General features: G+C 41.0%; 1 protein-coding gene across 2 annotated transcripts in view; it reads left to right on the forward strand.

The window, feature by feature from the left end:
* Positions 1–19715, forward strand: part of STIMATE (STIM activating enhancer) — a 69965-nt gene that overhangs the window by 15748 nt on the left and 34502 nt on the right. For both annotated transcript variants that reach the window (XM_056524074.1, XM_056524075.1), the window contains exons 2-7: positions 1720–1768; positions 4655–4750; positions 7219–7340; positions 13905–14017; positions 17046–17129; positions 17318–17467. In XM_056524074.1, coding sequence (XP_056380049.1) covers positions 1720–1768; positions 4655–4750; positions 7219–7340; positions 13905–14017; positions 17046–17129; positions 17318–17467 — 614 coding nt within the window. The remainder of the gene's footprint in view (positions 1–1719; positions 1769–4654; positions 4751–7218; positions 7341–13904; positions 14018–17045; positions 17130–17317; positions 17468–19715) is intronic.

Consider the following 19715-nt stretch of genomic DNA (forward strand, 5'->3'; position numbering starts at 1 on the left):
TTATTTATCGTCTTGCATGATTTCAAGCAGACTGGTTTTCCTTGTGAATTTATTAATGTAGCGCAGCACAGAAAAAGTAGTGCAATGTATTGAAAAGGTCACAAAAATCTGCAAAAATATCCATTTATGCCATGTCGGCCGTATTGATAATATCTACATTAGCTAGACAAGCCACTGTAGATAGTTGCTCCCATTAGAGTGGCGCCTTCTATAGGTATTTTCCACTCTTTGCTAGACTCAACCCCCCGCCCCCAATACCTTATCCCAGGTTACTTCTGTAAATAATTTCTGCCATTAGCCTGATCCTACTTGTTGGGAGTTAGTCATGTGCACCCAGTTCATAACTTCCTTTATTGTAGTTCTATCGAGTCTGACCACAGTGCTCTTTGCTGCCACTTCTGTCCGTGTCTGGAAGTGGACAGAGCAGGAGAGCTTTGCTATGGGGATTTGCTCCTACTCTGGACAGTTCCTGACATGGACAGAGGTGTCGGCAGATAGTACTGTGGTCAGACTGGAAAGAACAACACAACGCCCTCTTTAGTGTACAGCAGCTGATAAGTACTGGAAGGATTAAGATTTTTTATATAGAAATAATTTACAAATCTGCACCTTTTTTTTATTTTTCTTTCATTCCTCCGGAGTACCCCTTAAGAGTCTATTCACACGGACAGTAATCTGTGCAGAATACTGTACGTGTGAATAGACCCTAAAGGAAAACATTTGTTTTTAAATCAACTGGTGCTTGAAAGTGAAACAGATTTGTAAATGATTTCTATTAAAAAATCTTTACCCTTCCAGTACTTATTCGCAGCTGTATGCTACAGAGGAAATTCTTTTCTTTTTGAATTTCTTTTTTGTCTTTTCCACAGTGCTCTCTGCTGACACCTCTGTCTGTGTCATGAACTGTCTAGAGCAGGAGAAAATCCCCATTGCAAACCTATGCTGCTCTGGACAGTTCCTGACACGGACAGAGGCGTCGGCAGAGAGCACTGTGGACAAGACAAAAAAGAAATTCAAAAAGAAAATAATTTCCTCTGTAACATACAGCTGCTAATAGGTTCTGGAAGGGTAAAGATTTTTTTTTATTAGAAGTCATTTACAAATCTGTTTAACTTTCTGGCATCACTTCATTTAAAAAAAAAAAAAAAGTTTTCCACTAGAGTACCCCTTTAATTTTTTTGGAGTAGATTGTGACTCCAAAGCTTTGACACGCCCACATTTGTAGGGAAACAACCAAATTCTGGCGCACAACGTTGAAGAATTTGGCACAAGGATTGTATTCCAAAATTGTGGCGCACAAACCAACAAAAAGAACATCTGCACCGCTAATAAATTCCCACCAATGTGTGGACATTTACTGTAATGAAATGTTTGTCACTAGAGATGAGCGAACTTACAGTAAATTCGATTCGTCACAAACTTCTCGGCTCGGCAGTTGATGACTTTTCCTGCATAAATTAGTTCAGCTTTCAGGTGCTCCCGTGGGCTGGAAAAGATGGATACAGTCCTAGGAGACTCTCTCCTAGGACTGTATCCACCTTTTCCAGCCCACCGGAGCACCTGAAGGCTGAACGAATTTATGCAGGATAAAATATCAACTACCGAGCCGAGAAGTTCATGACGAATCGAATTTACTGTAAGTTCGCTCATCTCTCTTTGTAACGTATGGCGGGATATAAGGGCTGATTGGTTAACAGATTTGTCCTTTCTGATTTACAGTAAAACGTTTCCGAGAACCAAAGCACGAGCGGCGTCCATGGAGGATATGGTAAGTTTTGGTGCAGTAAATATATGTGAAGAGTCTCCTAGTGTGTGATATGTACTTCTGTAAGGTTAAAGGGGAATCCCGGCCTAAGTATGTAGGGCAGTGTTTCCCAACCAGGGTACCTCCAGCTATTGCAAAGCGACAACTCCCAGCATGCCCGGACAGCCAAAGGCTGTCCAGGCATGCTAGGAGTTGTAGCTTTGCAACAACTGAAGGCACCCTGGTTGGAAAACACTAATGTAAGGCATAGCCACAGGATATGTTGTATATCTCTGATAAATAGAAGTCCCACCACTTGGGACCATTAACTTCCAGGGGGATGGGAGTCCATTTATAGAAGCCACCTTCCCCATAGAATTCATAAGAGAGGAGGCTGCACCTGCTTCCATGTTTGCAGCCGTATGGTCCCTCCCAGTCATTCTGTTTACCAAGGACCATACAGATTAATGTACATCACGTGCTCTTACAATCCACAATACTAGTGTGTGTGTGTGTGTGTGTGTGTGTATATATATATATATATATATATATATATATATATATATATATATATATATATATATATATATAATATTTTTTTATTTTTTTTATTATTGGATTAGGTTATTTTTATTTTATTTATTTTTTTCATTTATTGTTTTTACTGTGGTACTGTAGTTTCAGAAATTTTAAACCACAAACACTTTTTTTTCTGATTGCAATAAGTAATTCTTGAATGGGTACTGTCACTTGTCACCCCTTTGACATGTCATAGAGGCATTAAAAATTTTGATAGATGGGGGTCTGGGAGTTCAGACTCCGACTGATTACTAGAATGAACCAGGAGAAGTGTGTGCTTGGTGTGTTCTTTCCCAGCTCTGCCCACTTGACCATTATGGACACCCTGTGTAAGTTTGTGGGACTGTCTCAGTTACAAGCACAGAGATTGAGGAGAGAAGTGCCCAGTCGTGTGCTTCTCTTCTCGATTCCTCTGGTAATCCGTCAGGGTCTGAACACTCGGACTCCAACCTGTCAAAACTTTTAGCATGTCTCCACCAAGTGGCAAAAGCTTTTTTTTTTTTTTTTTTATATATATATTTTTTTTTTTTTTTGAGTAGTCCAGTTTATTAAGAGAAGTGTCAGTCAGATCGTGGGGGGGGGGGGGGGGTCCCAGCAGTACGATGCCCCCCCTCCTTGGAATCTGACACTGATGCCCTATTCTCTGTGTGTACTGCCCAGCGAACCTGCTCTCCTAATGCACGGAGCTGTGTTGACCTTCACACAAAGCTGTGTTCAACATACCCCCTCCATTCATCTTATATGGAAAGCCTAAGAGAAAGCATACAGCGCTTCCAGCTCCCGCTCTCCCATAGAGATGCATGGAGGGCACCTGCCGACCCTCCCTCTCCATGCAAGGGGAGAGCCGGAGGGCCATGCAGGAGATCTCGGGGGGGGGGGGGGGGGGGATCATTTTTACTGAACTGGATAACACCTTTAAAGTGCCAGGTTAAATTTAAAGGGGTACTCTGCTGCTGAGCGTTTGGAACAAACTGTTCCGAAAGCCGGAGTCGGGGGCTCGTGACGTCATCGATACGCCCCCTCATGATGTCACTCCCCACCCCCTCAATGCATGTCTATGGTAGGGGGCATCACATAGACTTGCATTGAGGGAGTGGGGCGTGATGTAATGAGGGGGCATAGCTATGACGTCATGAGCCCCCAACTCCAGCGTACGGAACAGTTTGTTCCAAATGCTGAGCAGCGGAGTATCCCTTTAAGTTAAAGAAGTTATCCAGTAGGAGTTATACTGGACTACTCTGTTTAAGTCTTGAGTTAGAGAAGAAAACTGGTGTGGTGTGGTCTGTTGTGTGTCATTCATATGAAACCAACAAAGAGACTATCTATAGACCATCTGTAACTCATCTCGGCTTAGGGAAGATGCTTATTCTTTATTATATATGATTTAGTTCTTCTATTCTTTAAGCTCTGTAGCAATGTGCAGCATGATAATACGATCATCATTGCATGGACTAGTATTATGTGATCTAAAGTACTGAGGGGATGGCCTATAGATAAAGTGCACATGTGACTGGACTAAAAGCACATGTAATGCTCTCAGATAGGGGAGCATTCCCCTGGGAGGTAATATAATTGCACTTTACAATCGAACAGACTTCTGTCTCTCCTAATTTCCAGTCATATAAGCTTTAGAGATACATTACTTCAATATTCATGCCTGTATCTGTGACCATGTAATGCTGAGTCACAAATCTAGAATGCTGAGCTCACTTCTCAAGGCCTTCCTAAGGGAAGACAGAATAGTATGTATATTGCTCCCCGTGCAATGTTTTACCATAACCTAACCGCTATACACTGAAGCTCCATTGCAGGTTTGGTCACATTGGACAGAAAAAACTGCTAAATGGTTAAATAATTATTCCCATCTCAGCATGTTATCCCCTATCCAAAGCATAAGGAATAACACGCTGAACAGAGCGGGTCTGACTGCTGGGACCCTCACTGATCCGTAGAACAGAGTTGAGATGTTCCTAGGAATAAACAAGGCACGGAGCCCTGGCTGCGCACATGTGGTGTGTGCTCTATTCATTGCGGGGAATATAGTTAATCACTGTCCTATGGTTTGTAGGGATCCCAGCAGTCTAACCCCATGATCAGCATGTTATCCAGAAAAATAATGCTGTAAATAGTGGATAATATGGCTTAGATGGGAATATCCTTTAATGCTATTCAGACAGAAGAATATGGAACTTAAAGTCAAGATTATGTAGATACAGGGAAGTTATTTCTTAATACTTAAAACAAGAATCTATGACAGCTCATTGGCTATGATCATTGAATAAAAATTAAAAAAACTTTGTTTCACATTTTGGTCTCTTTGTCTGTCTGTAGGTTCCTTGATACGTCCAAGCAAGCAATTGGAATGCTGTTCATCCACTTTGCAAACATCTACTTATCAGATCTTACAAGAGAAGACCCATGTTCACTGTAAGATTCCTACATACTCTTTGCTGTTCATCACCGCATGGGCATTAAATCTTTTACTCTTTCGTTTTTTTTCTTTAAAAGAAAACTGTCAGCCTGTTCACCCACACTAAACCCAATACACCGGGCTATAGTGCGGGTGAAAAGGAGACCGATGTGGGGTCTCTGACTAATATACATATGTTCAATCCTTCTGAAGATCAGCTTCTATCTTCACTGAATTGCGCGCCGGAGGAGGGCCCGACAGGTGAATTTGAATATTCATTGTCCATGAATATTAAAATTCAGCCGGTGGGCCCGCCTCCAGTGCACAATTCAGTGAACTATGTAACTATGTAATTGTAGTTTTGCAACAGCTGGTTGGGAAACATTGACCTAAACTTTAAAACAACTTATGACATATCCTAGAGACATGTCAGAAGTGGTGATTAGTGAAAATCCAGCTGCTGAGACCCGCCCAATTATTAGAATGGAGCAACAGAAGTGCTTCCCTGAGCGCTGTGTCCCTTTAAATTGTGCTTGGCTTTATTCGGAAAGACAAGTGTGCAATGTATGAACACAGTGAAGGCCGAGCCCACAAATGGCAGAAATTTTGTCCTGCAAATCTGCAGCAAAATATGCATGTGTAAAATGAGGTTTTGCTGGAGGTTTGCCTTAAATATCACCCCTGCTACATCGAAAGGGGTGACATCCGCTGTGAACATCGTAGACAATGGAGCTGACATGCTGCTCAACATAATCTGTTTTCTGTGTTGAAAAGGTCCACAGCATGTGGATAAGAATTCTAAAATCTCCTCATTTACTTTGCCAGCTACTGTATTCTGCTGTGTTTGTTTCCTACACAAATCCTCAGTTTTGTCCCATGTGGATTCACCTGAAGGAATGTGCACACGGCAGAATTTTTGAGCAAAATCTGCTTGGAAATTCTGTTGCAGCACAGTCCCATTGTTTACAATGGGATTATCCTGCACCGTGCATACAGCAGAATTTCCATGACAGATATTTCCGATTCCTCTCTCCGCGGAATTATAAACATGTTCATAATTTAGGTGGAATCTGCCCAAAAATGCATTGCTGTCTATTGAGACTGCATTTCCGAACAGTCCTGGTGCCGTGTGAAGGAGGCCTTACTGTGAAGGTTAGCAAACAGATGGGACACACAGAGGGTTTATAGTCTGTAAACACATACAGATACATATGAGAGTTGTAGATAAAAAAATTATAGGGCATTTTTGCGATAAAAGGTATCAGCTCTAGCTGCCATGGGGTGCCAAAAGATGTCAGCTCTAAGTGCCATGGAGGTGGTGCTCAACCGCAGAACGCATGCCTTTTCTTTTCTCCACCCAACTCTGGCTTTAATGAAAGCTGATCCCTGGATGTTTATCGGTGAAGGCAGGGAAGGGTGGTGGAGGGAGCAGGCATGCTGCTTAGCTCAACATCATTGACCCATTCAGAGCGTAATCTGTCAGATTCCCATTATAAAAACCTCGTGTCATAGCGACATGTCAGAAATTTGGATTAGTGAGAGTCTGGGTGCTGTGACCCCCACTGATCGCTTGAATGAAGGAACAGAAGCTGACATCATTTTTTCCTGCCATTCTTAAACTTTAAAATTCAAGCACAATACAAAAAAAGGTTGCAAAATTATAGGTATCCCTTAAAATAATGCCTAAGTTTTGTTTTCTGTAGAAGTTTCCTTGCACAAACATTTGACTCAATAGTAATATGCTGTCACGCCCCCTCCCATAGACATGAATGGAAGGGGCGTGGCCGTGACGTCACTTCCCCTTCTTGGAGGCAGCACCCGGCACAGAATGCCGGGGGCTGCATCGAGATCGCGAGGGTCCCCAGCAGTGGGAACCCTGCGATCATACATTTTATCCCCGATCCTTTGGATAGGGATAATATGTATAAAGCTAGAATACCCCTTTAACCTTGAATACCCCTTTTAACCTTGAGGGGTTTTAGTAGAAGATAATGGCCCTCATTTACTATTCTAAACCTGACTACTTTTGTCGGTTTTTTTTGGCGCATCTTTGTCTGCGCCATGTCGCAGACATCGTGCGACACGATGCAACATTTTTTCCCGACGGACCCGATGTGGATTCTCCCAAACCTGAAAAAGGGGCGTAACCCGACATTTCTGAGCTTTCCCACGTATTTATAAAGGTTTCCAACCCGAATTTGTTGAATTGTTGTGGATTTTTTCCCGACAACTCAGAGGAGTTGGAAACCAAAGACAACAAAACCCACGTGCGACAAACAGGATGCAACATAATAATAAATATCAGGGGAAAAAAGCAGCTGGGTAAGAAAGCAAGATAGACTTACAACCCGATTTTCTAAGTAAATGAGGGCCAATATTATTTTACTAACTTGCCTTTTTCCAAAAAATTTTATAGAATATTTGTATTGATATCTTACTGTAATACAGGGTCAGTTCTTGACCATTTTCTTCTTCTTGCCTTCAGCTATCTCATCAACTTCCTCCTGGACGCCACACTGGGCATGTTACTTATTTATGCGGGTGTCCGAGCCGTGAGCTGTGTGGTTGAATGGAGGCAGTGGGACTCCTTAAGGTTTGGAGAATATGGTATGTGATATATAGTCTAAAGTGTAGTAGAATCAGCACAGGATGGCCTCTAGTGCGGTGCTATCCACCAGCTTGCCAATGCTGGATTCAGATACAAAGTCCCCATTCCAGGATACAGTACCAATCACAAGGTCCGGTTAGGTGTAGGCTAAAATACTTTATTGCATCAGAGAATACAAATACAATGTTTCGGCTAGTGTGCCTTTCTCAAGCATAGTGCATACATAAATACAACAATCTTATCTAGGTAACAAATACATGTGATAGGTAGAAACACAGAACAGGTGCATATAGTGCCAACCCTCCAAACTCCATAGGTTTAGACAGTGGTCATGTGACATAAGAGCTGTCAAGCATAAGAACATTTAAAATATAACATAAATGCAGTGTGCTAAATCTAGACCAATTGGAGTGGCAGACAAGGGGGGACTCCATACTGTCCATGCAGGTCTCTGATGTTTTATACCTTACAGTAAGCGCTGTAATAGAAATAACTCCACGCTCCATCCTTTCCGCTTGTAAACAATGAAAATTCAGCTGTGCAAAGATCACACACGTGATCGCAGTTAGCCGGAAGTCTAATCGCCTGTCTGTGTGTAGGGGATTCCCCTGCGCATGAGTTAGTACTAGTATCCGGCTGACAGACCTTAACAGCCAAATGTCAGTAACGTCCTGCAATGAATCTGCCAGGGTCCGGAGTTGGATCCATCAAAGAGAGATGATAGTTTCACATAAAGGACGGACAGCGAATGGGTGTAGACTTGATATAATGTGCTATGGAATCCCCTGTGTATTGTCTTTTCCAATTGATCAAGATGTACAAATATAGTGAACAGTGCCTAAAAAATATAAAGAAAGAAAAAAAATTTACATAGACTCCTCACGTCAATTTCTTATTCTTTTAAGATGGGTCATTACGTATTCCTAATAGGTTATGTTTAGAACAGAATAAACAAATTAATGAAGAAAGAAAAACAGAGAGGAATAAAAAGGGAGAGAAAAAAAGGGGGATGTATAAAGAGAGAAAGAAACAAGAAAAAAAAAATAATAAAATAAAATAAAGGAAAATAAAAAATAAGAAAAGAGGAAGAGAAAAAAAGGGGACAAAAGAAAGAGAAAAAAGGAAAAAATTAAGGGAAAAAGCAAAATAAAATGGAAAAAATCCAAAAAAATAAACAAAAAACAAACATAAAAAGGTGAGAAATACACAAAATTGCATAAAAAGGGGGAATGGATAGAAGTAGATAGGGGGAATGGATAGTAGATAGAAAAAAAGGGTGCAAACAAGAATAAAGTTACATCTAGGGTTTAAGATTTAAATCCACGTTCAGTCCATGTGGATGCAAAATGTTTAATTTGTGGATCCATTTAAGTTCGGTTACAAAGATGTTTTGGTTACACTAGAGCTCCATTTAGTCACTCTCAGTGAGTACTACCGCGAACAGAATACCGCGGGGGATGCACTCCCATATGAGCCCAAATAATGACCATTTTCATCAGAAGTTTATCCAGATATCAAACAAATATGCTTTGGACTTCATGTTGCTCAACACGGCGTTTTTACAGCTGGATATCGCGAAAACTCAAACCAAGTGTCTGGACGTACAGGAACAATTGAAATCTCTCCTCACCCCACAGGAGTATCAAGACTCCAAGGAGAAACTGGCATTCAGACTCCTCAAGCACAAACAAAAATTGGAGGAGGCCAAAAGAATTAAATGGCACCGTGATATCGAGGATTACAATAATGGAAAAATATATACATGGCAATCGCAACTTCAGTATGAGAATAAGAGATGCACATGACGCCCACGCGCAGCGCATTTCAAAATCAATGGCCCCGAAAACAGCTGGTTTCCTCTCCACAGCTCTTGACAGCGACTCGTCCGATGTATCCATTCAACAATGGAGGCGGGGGGGGGGGGGAAAACACCACGAGGGGTTCAGAGAACCTGGCAGAGAACCTACCTCAAACCCCTGAGAGGATGAGCGAGGAGAGGACGTTGGTGGTAAATATCAGCTCCATTACATTATCTGATATAGAAACGAGAGCTTTGGAGAAGGGACTTTCGTATTGTCCAACTACTGATGTAGATTGGTTTTCTCTCCATATTGAGACATTTTTCCGTAGATTACGACTAAAAAATAATTTTTCACAGAATGCTAATGAAACCTAAGTTGTCACTTCTGTACTTAGACAGACCTCTTGTTTAAAGGGGTACTCTGGCGCTTAGACATCTTATCCCCTATCCAAAGGATTGCATTGAGGGGCGGAGCGTGACGTCACACGGGGCGGAGGCGTGTTGTCACACGCCGCCGGCCCCGTGGTCGCCGGTAATCAGACCCGGAGCGAACATGCTTTGGGAACTGATTTTAACTGTGGTGCTGCATGCAAGATCACGGGGGTCTCCAGTGGCGGGACCCCGCGATCAGGCATCTTATCCTTTGGATAGGGGAAAAGATGTCTAAGCGCTGGAGTACCCCTTTAACTAGAGAAGTTTTCAACCCCCAAGGGATCATAGTGGGATTGAGGCCTACATACAGACCGTCTCAGCACAAGTTGAAAAACTGAGATTAACACAGTTAGATGAAGGAAGGTGGCACAATGCATCAAGGACGGAAATTAAGGCCATAAAAGGGTTGGAGAAAAATGATGCAATTACTATTAAGCCTGTGGATAAGGGGGTGCCATCGTTGTGATGGACACCCCCCTTTATCTCGCAGAGATTAATAGGCAATCAGAGGATGACATGGAATACACAAAAGTAAATTCAGATCCCTTGGGTAAGATTCAGGATATGATTGGGAACATCTTGTGTCAGGCCATGGAAAATATCATAATAGATGAAGATTTACACCGGTTTCTTATTAAGGATCACTCACGTACCTGTATTTTACACACTGCCAAAAATCCATAAGAACCTGCAGAGTCCCCCAGGAAGGCCCATTGTCTCCGGGCAGGACTCTGTATTCCCCCCTATAGCAGTGTACTTAGACAAAATATTACACAATTTTGCCATGAATGCCGTTTCCCATGTACAAAACATCATAGATTTTCTCCATAAAGTAATGGCCTTGGATTGCCCTAAGAACACGATACTAGTATCCTTTGACATAGGAAACCTATCGATCACGATCGGGGTATTAATGTGGTTGCAAAATGCCTGATAAATTCAGATATGGCAGACTGCACATATATCCTTCACCCCTGTTCATACATGTACAGACGTGGCTTCGATATATCGATGACACGTTTGTGGTCTGGACAGGGACGGAGACATAATAGAACAGTTTTTTTGAGGAATTAAATAACATTTACTCTGAACTAAAGTTTACTATGGTATGCTCAACCAGGTCCCTACAATTCCTCGATACAACCGTTTTTTCTGCGTGACAACAAATTAACGACTGATTTGTCTACTAAAGAGACTGACAGGAATAATTTATTGATTTGTGAAAGTTTACATCCTAAATCAATGATTAAATCCCTGCCCTGGAGCCAAATGCTGAGGGTGAAGCAAATCGTTTTACCCTCAGAGAATTTGGAGGGAAGGTTAGATGAAATGTGTAACAAATTTAGGAGAAAAGGTTACCCACGGAAACTGTTATAACTAGAGATGAGCGAAGTTACAGTGATTCGATGTCACAAACTTCGCGGCTTGGCGTTTGCTGACTTTAGCCTACGTAAATTATTTCAGGTGCTCCGGTGGGCTGGAGACTCTCTTCTAGGACTATATCCACCTTTTCCAGCCCACCGGAGTACCTGAAAGCTGAACTAATTTATGCAGGCTAAAGTCTGCAAACGCGAGCCGCGAAGTTCGTGATGAATCGAATCACTGTATCTTCGCTCATCTCTAGTTACAACATCATAGATAAAACTTGGAGACGAAGACTAGGGAAGAATTGCTACAAGTGAGTAAGAGACCGAGAGAATTCCCTTTGTCTCTACTCACACCACATGTACAACGTACCACTAACTTGACAGGCACCCCTGTTATGGCTTACCGCAAGGGACAGAATTATAAGGACCTCCTGGTCAAATCAGGTATAGGGGGTTGGAAACAAAATCCTAAGGAGAGGAATATATGGCTGGGCTCCAAAAAAGGTAATTTTCATTGCTTGGGGCACAGCCACTGTACCAGTACAATTAAAGATGATACATTCTCCCATTCTCAAACGGGCCAAAAATGAACGATTAGGGAAAGATATACTTCTAGGTCGTCATTTATCTATTTACTACAATGCCCTTGTCGGCTTTACTATGTGGGGGAAACCACTAATGAGTGCCTTATCTGTTTAAATGATCACATTATCCATCAGGACAGGGAAGGTTGAGCTCCCCATCCCAAGACCTTTTTTAGAGGTGGGTCACAATATTAGCATTAGAATAATCCACCATGTTTCCCCCCACTTAGGAGAGGAGGCGAAGGAGAGAATTTTAAAACAAAAGAACTTACCGTAAATGGATCCTCAAATTATACACTTTATATCCACATGGATTGAACGTGGATTTTAATCTTAAACCCTACATGTAACTTTATTCTTATTTGCCCCCCTTTTTTCTATCTTCTTCTTTCCATTCTCTTTTTTTTTCCTTTATCTTTTTCTTTTGTCCCCTTTATGCACTTCCTCTTCTTATTTTATTTTTAATTTTTTAAATTTTATTTATTTTTTGTTTCTCTTTATACATCCCCCCCCTTTTTTCTCTTCCTTTTTTTCCTCTTTTTTTTTTTTTTTTCTTCATCCATTTGTTTCTTCTGTTCTAAACATAACCTACCGTATTAGGAATATGTAATAAGAAATTGACGTGAGGAGTTGATTTTAATTTTTCCTTTCTTTATGGCTGTTAAAGGAGTATTCCAGGAAAAAACTTTTTTATATATATATATATATATATATATCAACTGGCTCCAGAAAGTTAAACAGATTTGTAAATTACTTCTATTAAAAAATCTTAATCCTTTCAGTACTTATGAGCTTCTGAAGTTTAGGTTGTTCTTTTCTGTCTAAGTTCTCACTGATGACACCTGTCTCGAGAACCGCCCAGTTTAGAAGAGGTTTGCTATGGGGATTTGCTTCTAAACTGGGCGTTTCCCGAGACACGTGTCATCAGAGAGCACTTAGACTGAAAAGAACAACCTTAACTTCAGAAGCTCATAAGTACTGAAAGGATTAAGATTTTTTAATAGAAGTAATTTACAAATCTTGTCTGAAGCCAGTTGATATATAAAAAAGTTTTTTCCTGGATAACCCCTTTAAGGTCTGTCAGCTGGATCTCCGCATCTGTTACAGGACGACTGCGCTGAGTACTAGTGCATGTGCAGGTGAATCCCCTATACAGCGATAGGCGATTAGAGTTCCGGCTAGCTGCATTTTCATTGTTTACAAGTGGAAAGGATGGAGCGTGGAGTTATTGTGATTACAGCGCTTACTATAAAACATCAGAGACCTACATTGACAGTATGGAGTCCCCCCTTGTCTGCCACTCCAATTGGTCTAGATTTAGCACACTGCATTTATGTTATATTTTGGATGTTTTTAATGCTTGACAGCTCTTATGTCACGTGACCACTGTCTAAACCTATGGAGTTTGGAGGGTTGGCTTAATGAATAATGCTGCACTATTGGCACCTGTGTTTCCACCTATCACATGTATTTGTTACCTATATAAGATTGTTGTACTTATGTATGCACTATGCTTGAGAAAGGCACACTAGCTGAAACGTCGTATTTGTATTCTCTGATGCAATAAAGTATTTTAGCCTACACCTAACCGGACCTTGTGATTGGTGTTGTATCCTGGAATGAGGACTTTGTATGTGATATATATGTATCATTTTGGGCACTTAGATGTTATTTATACAGAAAAACATTTGTTAACCTCTGTAAATGTAATTTGGTACTTACTTGTACATGGATGATTTGGTCAGGCATACTTTTCAATTTGTTATATTGATGGTTACATGACCATGTTGGCACCCACAGATCAATGGTAATGATCACTTGTCACCAGGCTAAACATGTCCCATCTTCTTTTACCCCCTATGAGCGGGGCATCTTATACAGCACATGCACCAGTGTCTTCCAGCCTCTTATAGGAGAGAACGCTGCATCTGCTAAGAGATCTAGAGACTAAAGAGGTACTCTGCTGGAAATTATTATTATTATTATTTTTTTATCTACTGGTGCCAGAAAGTTAAACAGATTTGTAAATCTTTGTAAAAATCTTAATCCTTCCAGTACTTATCAGCTGATGTATGCTCCACAGGAAGTTATTTTCTTTTTGAATTTCCTTTCTGTCTGACCACAGTTCTCTCTGCTGACACCTCTGTCCTTGTCGGGAACTGTCCAGAGAAGAAGCAAATCCCCATAACAAACCTTTTCTACTCTGGAAAGTTCCTGACATGGAATGGAACGGTGACCAGGCAATGTCGGAGTGCCGGACGCGTTTTTTTTTGTGTTTTTTCATATACACATGTGTGTATATGGCCTATTTTTCTCTGCTTGACATTTTATTTTATTTTAACTATTTTTATATCTCTTTTTTATTATTTTTTTTTGCAGGGGATCCTTTACAGTGTAAAGCCTGGGTTGGACAGTGTGCACTCTACATCCTTATCATGATGTTCGAGAAGACTGCCATAGTCCTTGTCCTGCTTATACCTAATCTGAAAGAGGTTAGTTGTTGTGTTCCCAGATAAGTGTCATTGTCCTATATACAGTGAAGGTCGTTGATTCACAAGCGATGAGCTTTAGCAGTCATCTTTTAAAAATGTTTACACTGCTCTGATCACACTGCCATTGTGGTTACTGTTATAAAGGAAACCATGCTGCTGGGGTGGATCTGTCACACAACTGAGTTTAGCACTGCATGCTGTGCTGTTCTACCTGTCAAATCTGATGGCAGTGCCCACTTTGCCTCAGATGGTGGTGTGAACACAGTCTTTGCAGCAGCAGGTGCACAGTCATTTTCGTAGTGTCATTTGCATAAGATGCTACCTTTCCCACCAGTCTGTTCATAACATTTTTGTCTCGTCCACTATGTGTGCTGTTATTGTGCAATAGAAATATCACTGAACTGCTCAGTTATATAGCAGTAGATTACATGATCGACCCAGATTGCAAAGTGCTGAGGGGCTTAGCCAATAATAGTTATAGCTGCTCAGTTACAATTTAGTATGTTTGGTTCTAGAGATCCCCTGGACACAAACATCAATCTAAATAGCTTTCATATAAAACTTCGTGACTTAACAGCTGCCTCCTAAAGGCGACGTTCATACGCAGTTTTTTTGGGATGTAAAGCATGATAGTCTCATGAAATGTTTATTGCCATTTGTTACATCCATTACGTTAAAGGGGTATTCCAGGGGTATTTTTATATCAACTTGCTCCAGAAAGTTAAACAGATTTATAAATTACTTTTATTAAAAAATCTTAATCCTTCCTGTAGTTATCAGCTGCTAAAGTTGAGTTGTTGTTTTCTTTCTGACAACAGTGCTCTCTGCTGACACCTCTGCTTGTCTCAGGAACTGTTCTAAGCATTAGACATTTGCTATGGGGATTTGCATCTACTGTGGACAGTTCCTGAGACAAGCAGAGGTGTCAGCAGAGAACACTGTTGTCAGGCAGAAATAACAACTCAACTTCAGCAGCTGATAACTACTGGAAGGATTAAGATTTTTTTAATAGAAGTAATTTACAAATCTATTTCTGGAGCCAGTGGAAATATATATACATTTTTTTCCTGGAATACCCATTTAAGTACAAGGGACCTATGCTCTTAAATGGCCACTGACACTTGAAAAAACCTTTGACATGTACTAGCACCATGTCAAATAATTGGAAAAATCAAAAAAAAATGAAAAAAACCACTGATATGATGCACACCCACGCAAATTATAAGTAATCTTACTTTATAGGTAGCTGAATCCCCCCATACCTTGTTGTATATGTCATATAATCAAAGTGTTCAGACCTTCACAAATCAGAAGAAGAGCCAGGAGAAGGTCACATTCAGCACGTTCTCTCCCGGCTCCATGTGGAGTGATCAAGACAAACTCGTAATGTAAGTCTATGAGCGTGTCTTGATCACGTGACACAGAGGTACGGACAGTAGTGAGCGGCAGGGCAGATTTCTCCTGGTTTGTTCTCCGGATCTGAGGAGGTCTGAACACTTAGACCCCGCCAATCAAAACTTTTGACCTGTTGCTAGGACATGTTAAAAGTTTTTCCGATTGACAGGCACTCTGTAAGCCAAAATACTTCCATGTTTTGGTGCATAGTTTATGGCATTTCCTTTGCAAACAGCAGTTTTTTGGTGGCTATAGCTTTTGCTGTAGCCTGTAAATATGGCAAAACATAAGACACTGCTTTAGAAGCTTAAAAATTACATGTCGCCAAATAAACTTTTCTAAACTCGGGCTTTGTTTCCGAACTACTCCTTACACTCCTCCAGCCCTTAAAATTTCAGAGGTTTAAAAAGCTGAGTATCTTACCTTTATTCTTGCTCACATAGTGCAATCTTCCAGCAGGAGAAAGTGGTCCCCCAGCAGGCTTCAGTGATGTCATGCTCTTTGTAGCTTTCAGTAAGGTTCTGTGCAGCTGTCAATCAAGCTCAGTGCAGAGAAGCACTTCCTGGGTTTGGTCTCCTGCCAGGCCAGGAGGAGACTAAACTCACTGTATTAATTGTGGCAGGAAACAGAACAGAGCCACCTAGTGGCCATTTTTTCTATTACATTTTGAACATATTTATGTTGAAATGGGAAAGTGTCTGCTAATTACACATGGAACACTATACTAAAACTTTTATTTGGTGACAGGTACTCTTTAAAATGAACCTCAAAAAACTGTGTGAATATGACCAAAAAGGCCCTGTGAAAACCTTCTGTCGTCCATGTGGAGCAATTAGTGTTGTTAGTTTTGGCTCCCAATATACCATTGAAGGCCTGGACTGGGTGGCCACCAGTGCACAGTCTCTGATTCGTGCCCCATTAAAAGCATTGGTAACTGCCCCCTTGAGAGCCAATTTGAGAGACACCACTGCTCTCAATGGCGCATGTACCTGAAGCTCTTCCTTTTGAGAACTAAGCTGTGAGGACCATCCAGTTGATGATCTAGACCAGTGGTCTCCAAACTGTGGACCTCCGAATAAATACGAGTCCTCTTTAGATTAGTGCATGGGTAGCGTTGCTAAAGATGGCTTTGTTACCCTCCCTGAGTCGTGCCACATCAGATCTAATGTACGTGAGCAGGGTTGTATTGCAACCTGCAAATCCCCATGAGCCAACATTACAGTGTTCATTAACATCTATGTATCGTAGGCCTTTGAGATAATCTTCGTTCTTACTAATAGTTTCTTAGCAATGCATTTAAAATGCACTTTTAAAACTTAATGGAAGACCTATGCTATGCATGTGACAATACCCCTGTGCGCATATTGAGATCCATGAGAAAATTGTATGCAGAATTTGTTAAGGCTGAGTTACGCTGAACCTACAAAAAGCCGCCCATCAAACTCATTTGGGATGACTTGAAATGCTGACTGTGTCTGACTTTAATAGCTGCCCCTGTAGATGAATGAGGGCTAAAAGTGTGTATGGAGGGGACATACAGGGGCGATAGATATTTAATCATGTTTAGTGAATTTAGCTTTGTTAAAAATCCTCTAAAACGTTCTAAAGCTTTTCATGTTTCTCTTCTTCCCAGGTGGCCATGTTAAAGCCTGACACTTTCCCGAACCCAGAGCTGGAGCTGGCCATTGTAATGCTCATTGTACCCTTCTTTGTTAATGTGAGTGAACATCCAGATGACAAATTATGTCTAAAAAAAAAAATCTAAATGAACCAACAACTGGCTTTTACATGTTTTAATTATATCCTATGATATACCACTTGCTCGATTTTGGTTTCTGTTCTTTTGTATTGGTTTACTGAAAGGGTCAGTGCCATTTATTAAGAATATGTTTCTGATGTCTACAGGCATTAATGTTCTGGGTGGTGGACAACTTTTTGATGAAGAAGGGCAAGACAAAAGCTAAACTAGAAGAGAAAGAAGGGAGCCCGGAGTCCCGGAATGGTAATAAGGTCCGGTATCGGCGGGCAGCCTCTTATGATGATTCTGAATCTGAAGTGAGTGTGTGCCCATTTCTTTAATATGTGATTCCTCTAGTTTTTGATTGCTTGCCTTTGGGTGGTTTCACTTGTGACATTTTACCAGCATAAGTTGGAAAAATTGCATGATATTCATATTCCACCGTAAATGTATGTCAGATGTTGCCAAGGGGGTTAAATATCCATAAGGCCATGATCACACACAGTTTTTTTGGTCCTTTCTGTTTTTTTTTTTTTTTTTTTACAGTTTTCTTTCCCTTACACCCTTCCCTTCAATTCCCTGGTTGGACTTGATGGACGTATGTCTTTTTTCAACCATACTAACTATGTAACTATGTAACAGCTGTCTTTTCTCGAAACACTGTGGCAATGACACAATGACCCAGATTTACTCAAATTCCCTGGTTTTAATAATTGTGCCATATGTGTGACGTGTACCCTTGTGCTCATTTTGTGCCAAACTGCACCATCACTAATGTGAAAACAGATCCCAAAACCTAAAGTGGGTTAAGAAAAAGGGAGGGGAGAACACCATGCACCATAATCTCCAGGTTAAACCTATAATAAATATTTCAAGAGTACAGAGAATCCTGAGGCCATGCCCCATTTTCAGGTTTCTGGACAAACTTTTCTAGGTTGGCGCTATAACGTTTAGGTGTTAATGTGCTTAGAATGCTAAAAACATGACACGTAAATCGGGGCCAGCGTGTGCATTACCAGCCTTTTTTCCGTAGACTTCCATTGGGCTTGATACATGTGAAACAATAGCTGTTTTGGCTGTCTTTTGTGCTGTAAAATTACTAACAAAAAAACAAATGCAGGTTTTCTTTGGGGGTACAACTAAAAAAAAAAAAAAAAACGTGATTATAGCCTAAAGCAGTTTTTTTTTTAATTTTATTTATTTATGTATATTTTTTTATTTTTGTTTGCTATATCTGATATTGCAACTTAACCATTCACTCAGTTTAGGGGTGCAACACCAGGCACAGCCCGTGTTGAGGGGTGTCACAATTTCTGTAAAACAAAGCAATCTTGGACAATCCAAGCTATGACATCTATGTAATCTTCAGTTCAGAACAAGAATGTTGAAGAAGTAGCATAAGTGCAGAAGAATCTGCAATAAAACTGAAATAAAGAACAGAAAACAATGCCATCTGTGTTATTTAGGACAGTGATATTGCTGGAGGCACAAGTAGCTTGGCATCAGTTCTTCCGTTTCCACCTTTCTATCTTGTGAAATGGTTTCAAGCCTAAAAAAGGGAAGGTATTGCCTCAAGTGTTAATGTCGAGTCTCTAGGAAGTCTGCAGGTTCGGCCGTTGTGATGACTGGTAGGACCACAGTATCACCCACCTCCTCATCTCTCCACAAACAATACTTTATTGTGTTCTCATATATGTGTGATCTATATTGATGAAGATGAAGGTCCTGAGTTTACATGGATATGCGGATTGCTCGGGCCCCATTTTGGTGATTGTAGGGGGGGTCCCAGCAGTCTGACCCCCCAGCAGCAGTCAAACACACATCCCCTATCTTTTGGTTAGGGGATACGTTTTTTTTTTGGCTGGTCAACCCCTTTTAAAGGGGGTATATCCAAATCATAACATGATGTTATATTGCATCACTTTATGTTCAGAAGAAATCTGACCTGTGGGATCTACACCTACCATTAAAAAAAGGGGGATTCGGTGCTAAATCAGAGCTACAGCCCCTTTGCTGCTTTTGCACAGCAGCACGTCCAGCCACCTGGAATCTCAGCCTCCCAATCCACTTGTTCTGGGGAAGACACTGCAGATGATGAGGATGAGGATGATGAGAAGGATGATGATCTGACCATAGCATGATGACCTATCCTAACAATATGCCGTCACCTTATCAGGTCTGAATACCCTATTAAACAGAAATGCCAGTATAGATAAGATAGAATCGAAAACTTGTCACAGAAAACTCCAAACTGTGGCCCTCCAGCTGCTGCAAAACTACAACCCTCCGCAATGCCGAACAGCCATTGGCTGTCCGGGCATTCTGGGAGTTGTAGTTTTGCAACAGCTGGAGGGCGACAGTTTGGAGATTGCTGGTAAAGATCATGCACCCTATTACAGTTTTCTGTATTAGTGACATTTGGTGGCCAAACTGTTCTCACTGTAGACTCTATGTACATTTTAGAAGGATTGGATTTTGCAGCCTATAGTGAAATAGAATGTTATCACCAGTAGACAGAGGAATAATACCTGATGTGTTTTCATACCTCAAACAAGTCCCAAAAGG

Source organism: Hyla sarda, chromosome 6 (genome assembly GCF_029499605.1).
Source record: "Hyla sarda isolate aHylSar1 chromosome 6, aHylSar1.hap1, whole genome shotgun sequence".
In the NCBI taxonomy this organism is placed as follows: Eukaryota; Metazoa; Chordata; class Amphibia; order Anura; family Hylidae; genus Hyla; species Hyla sarda.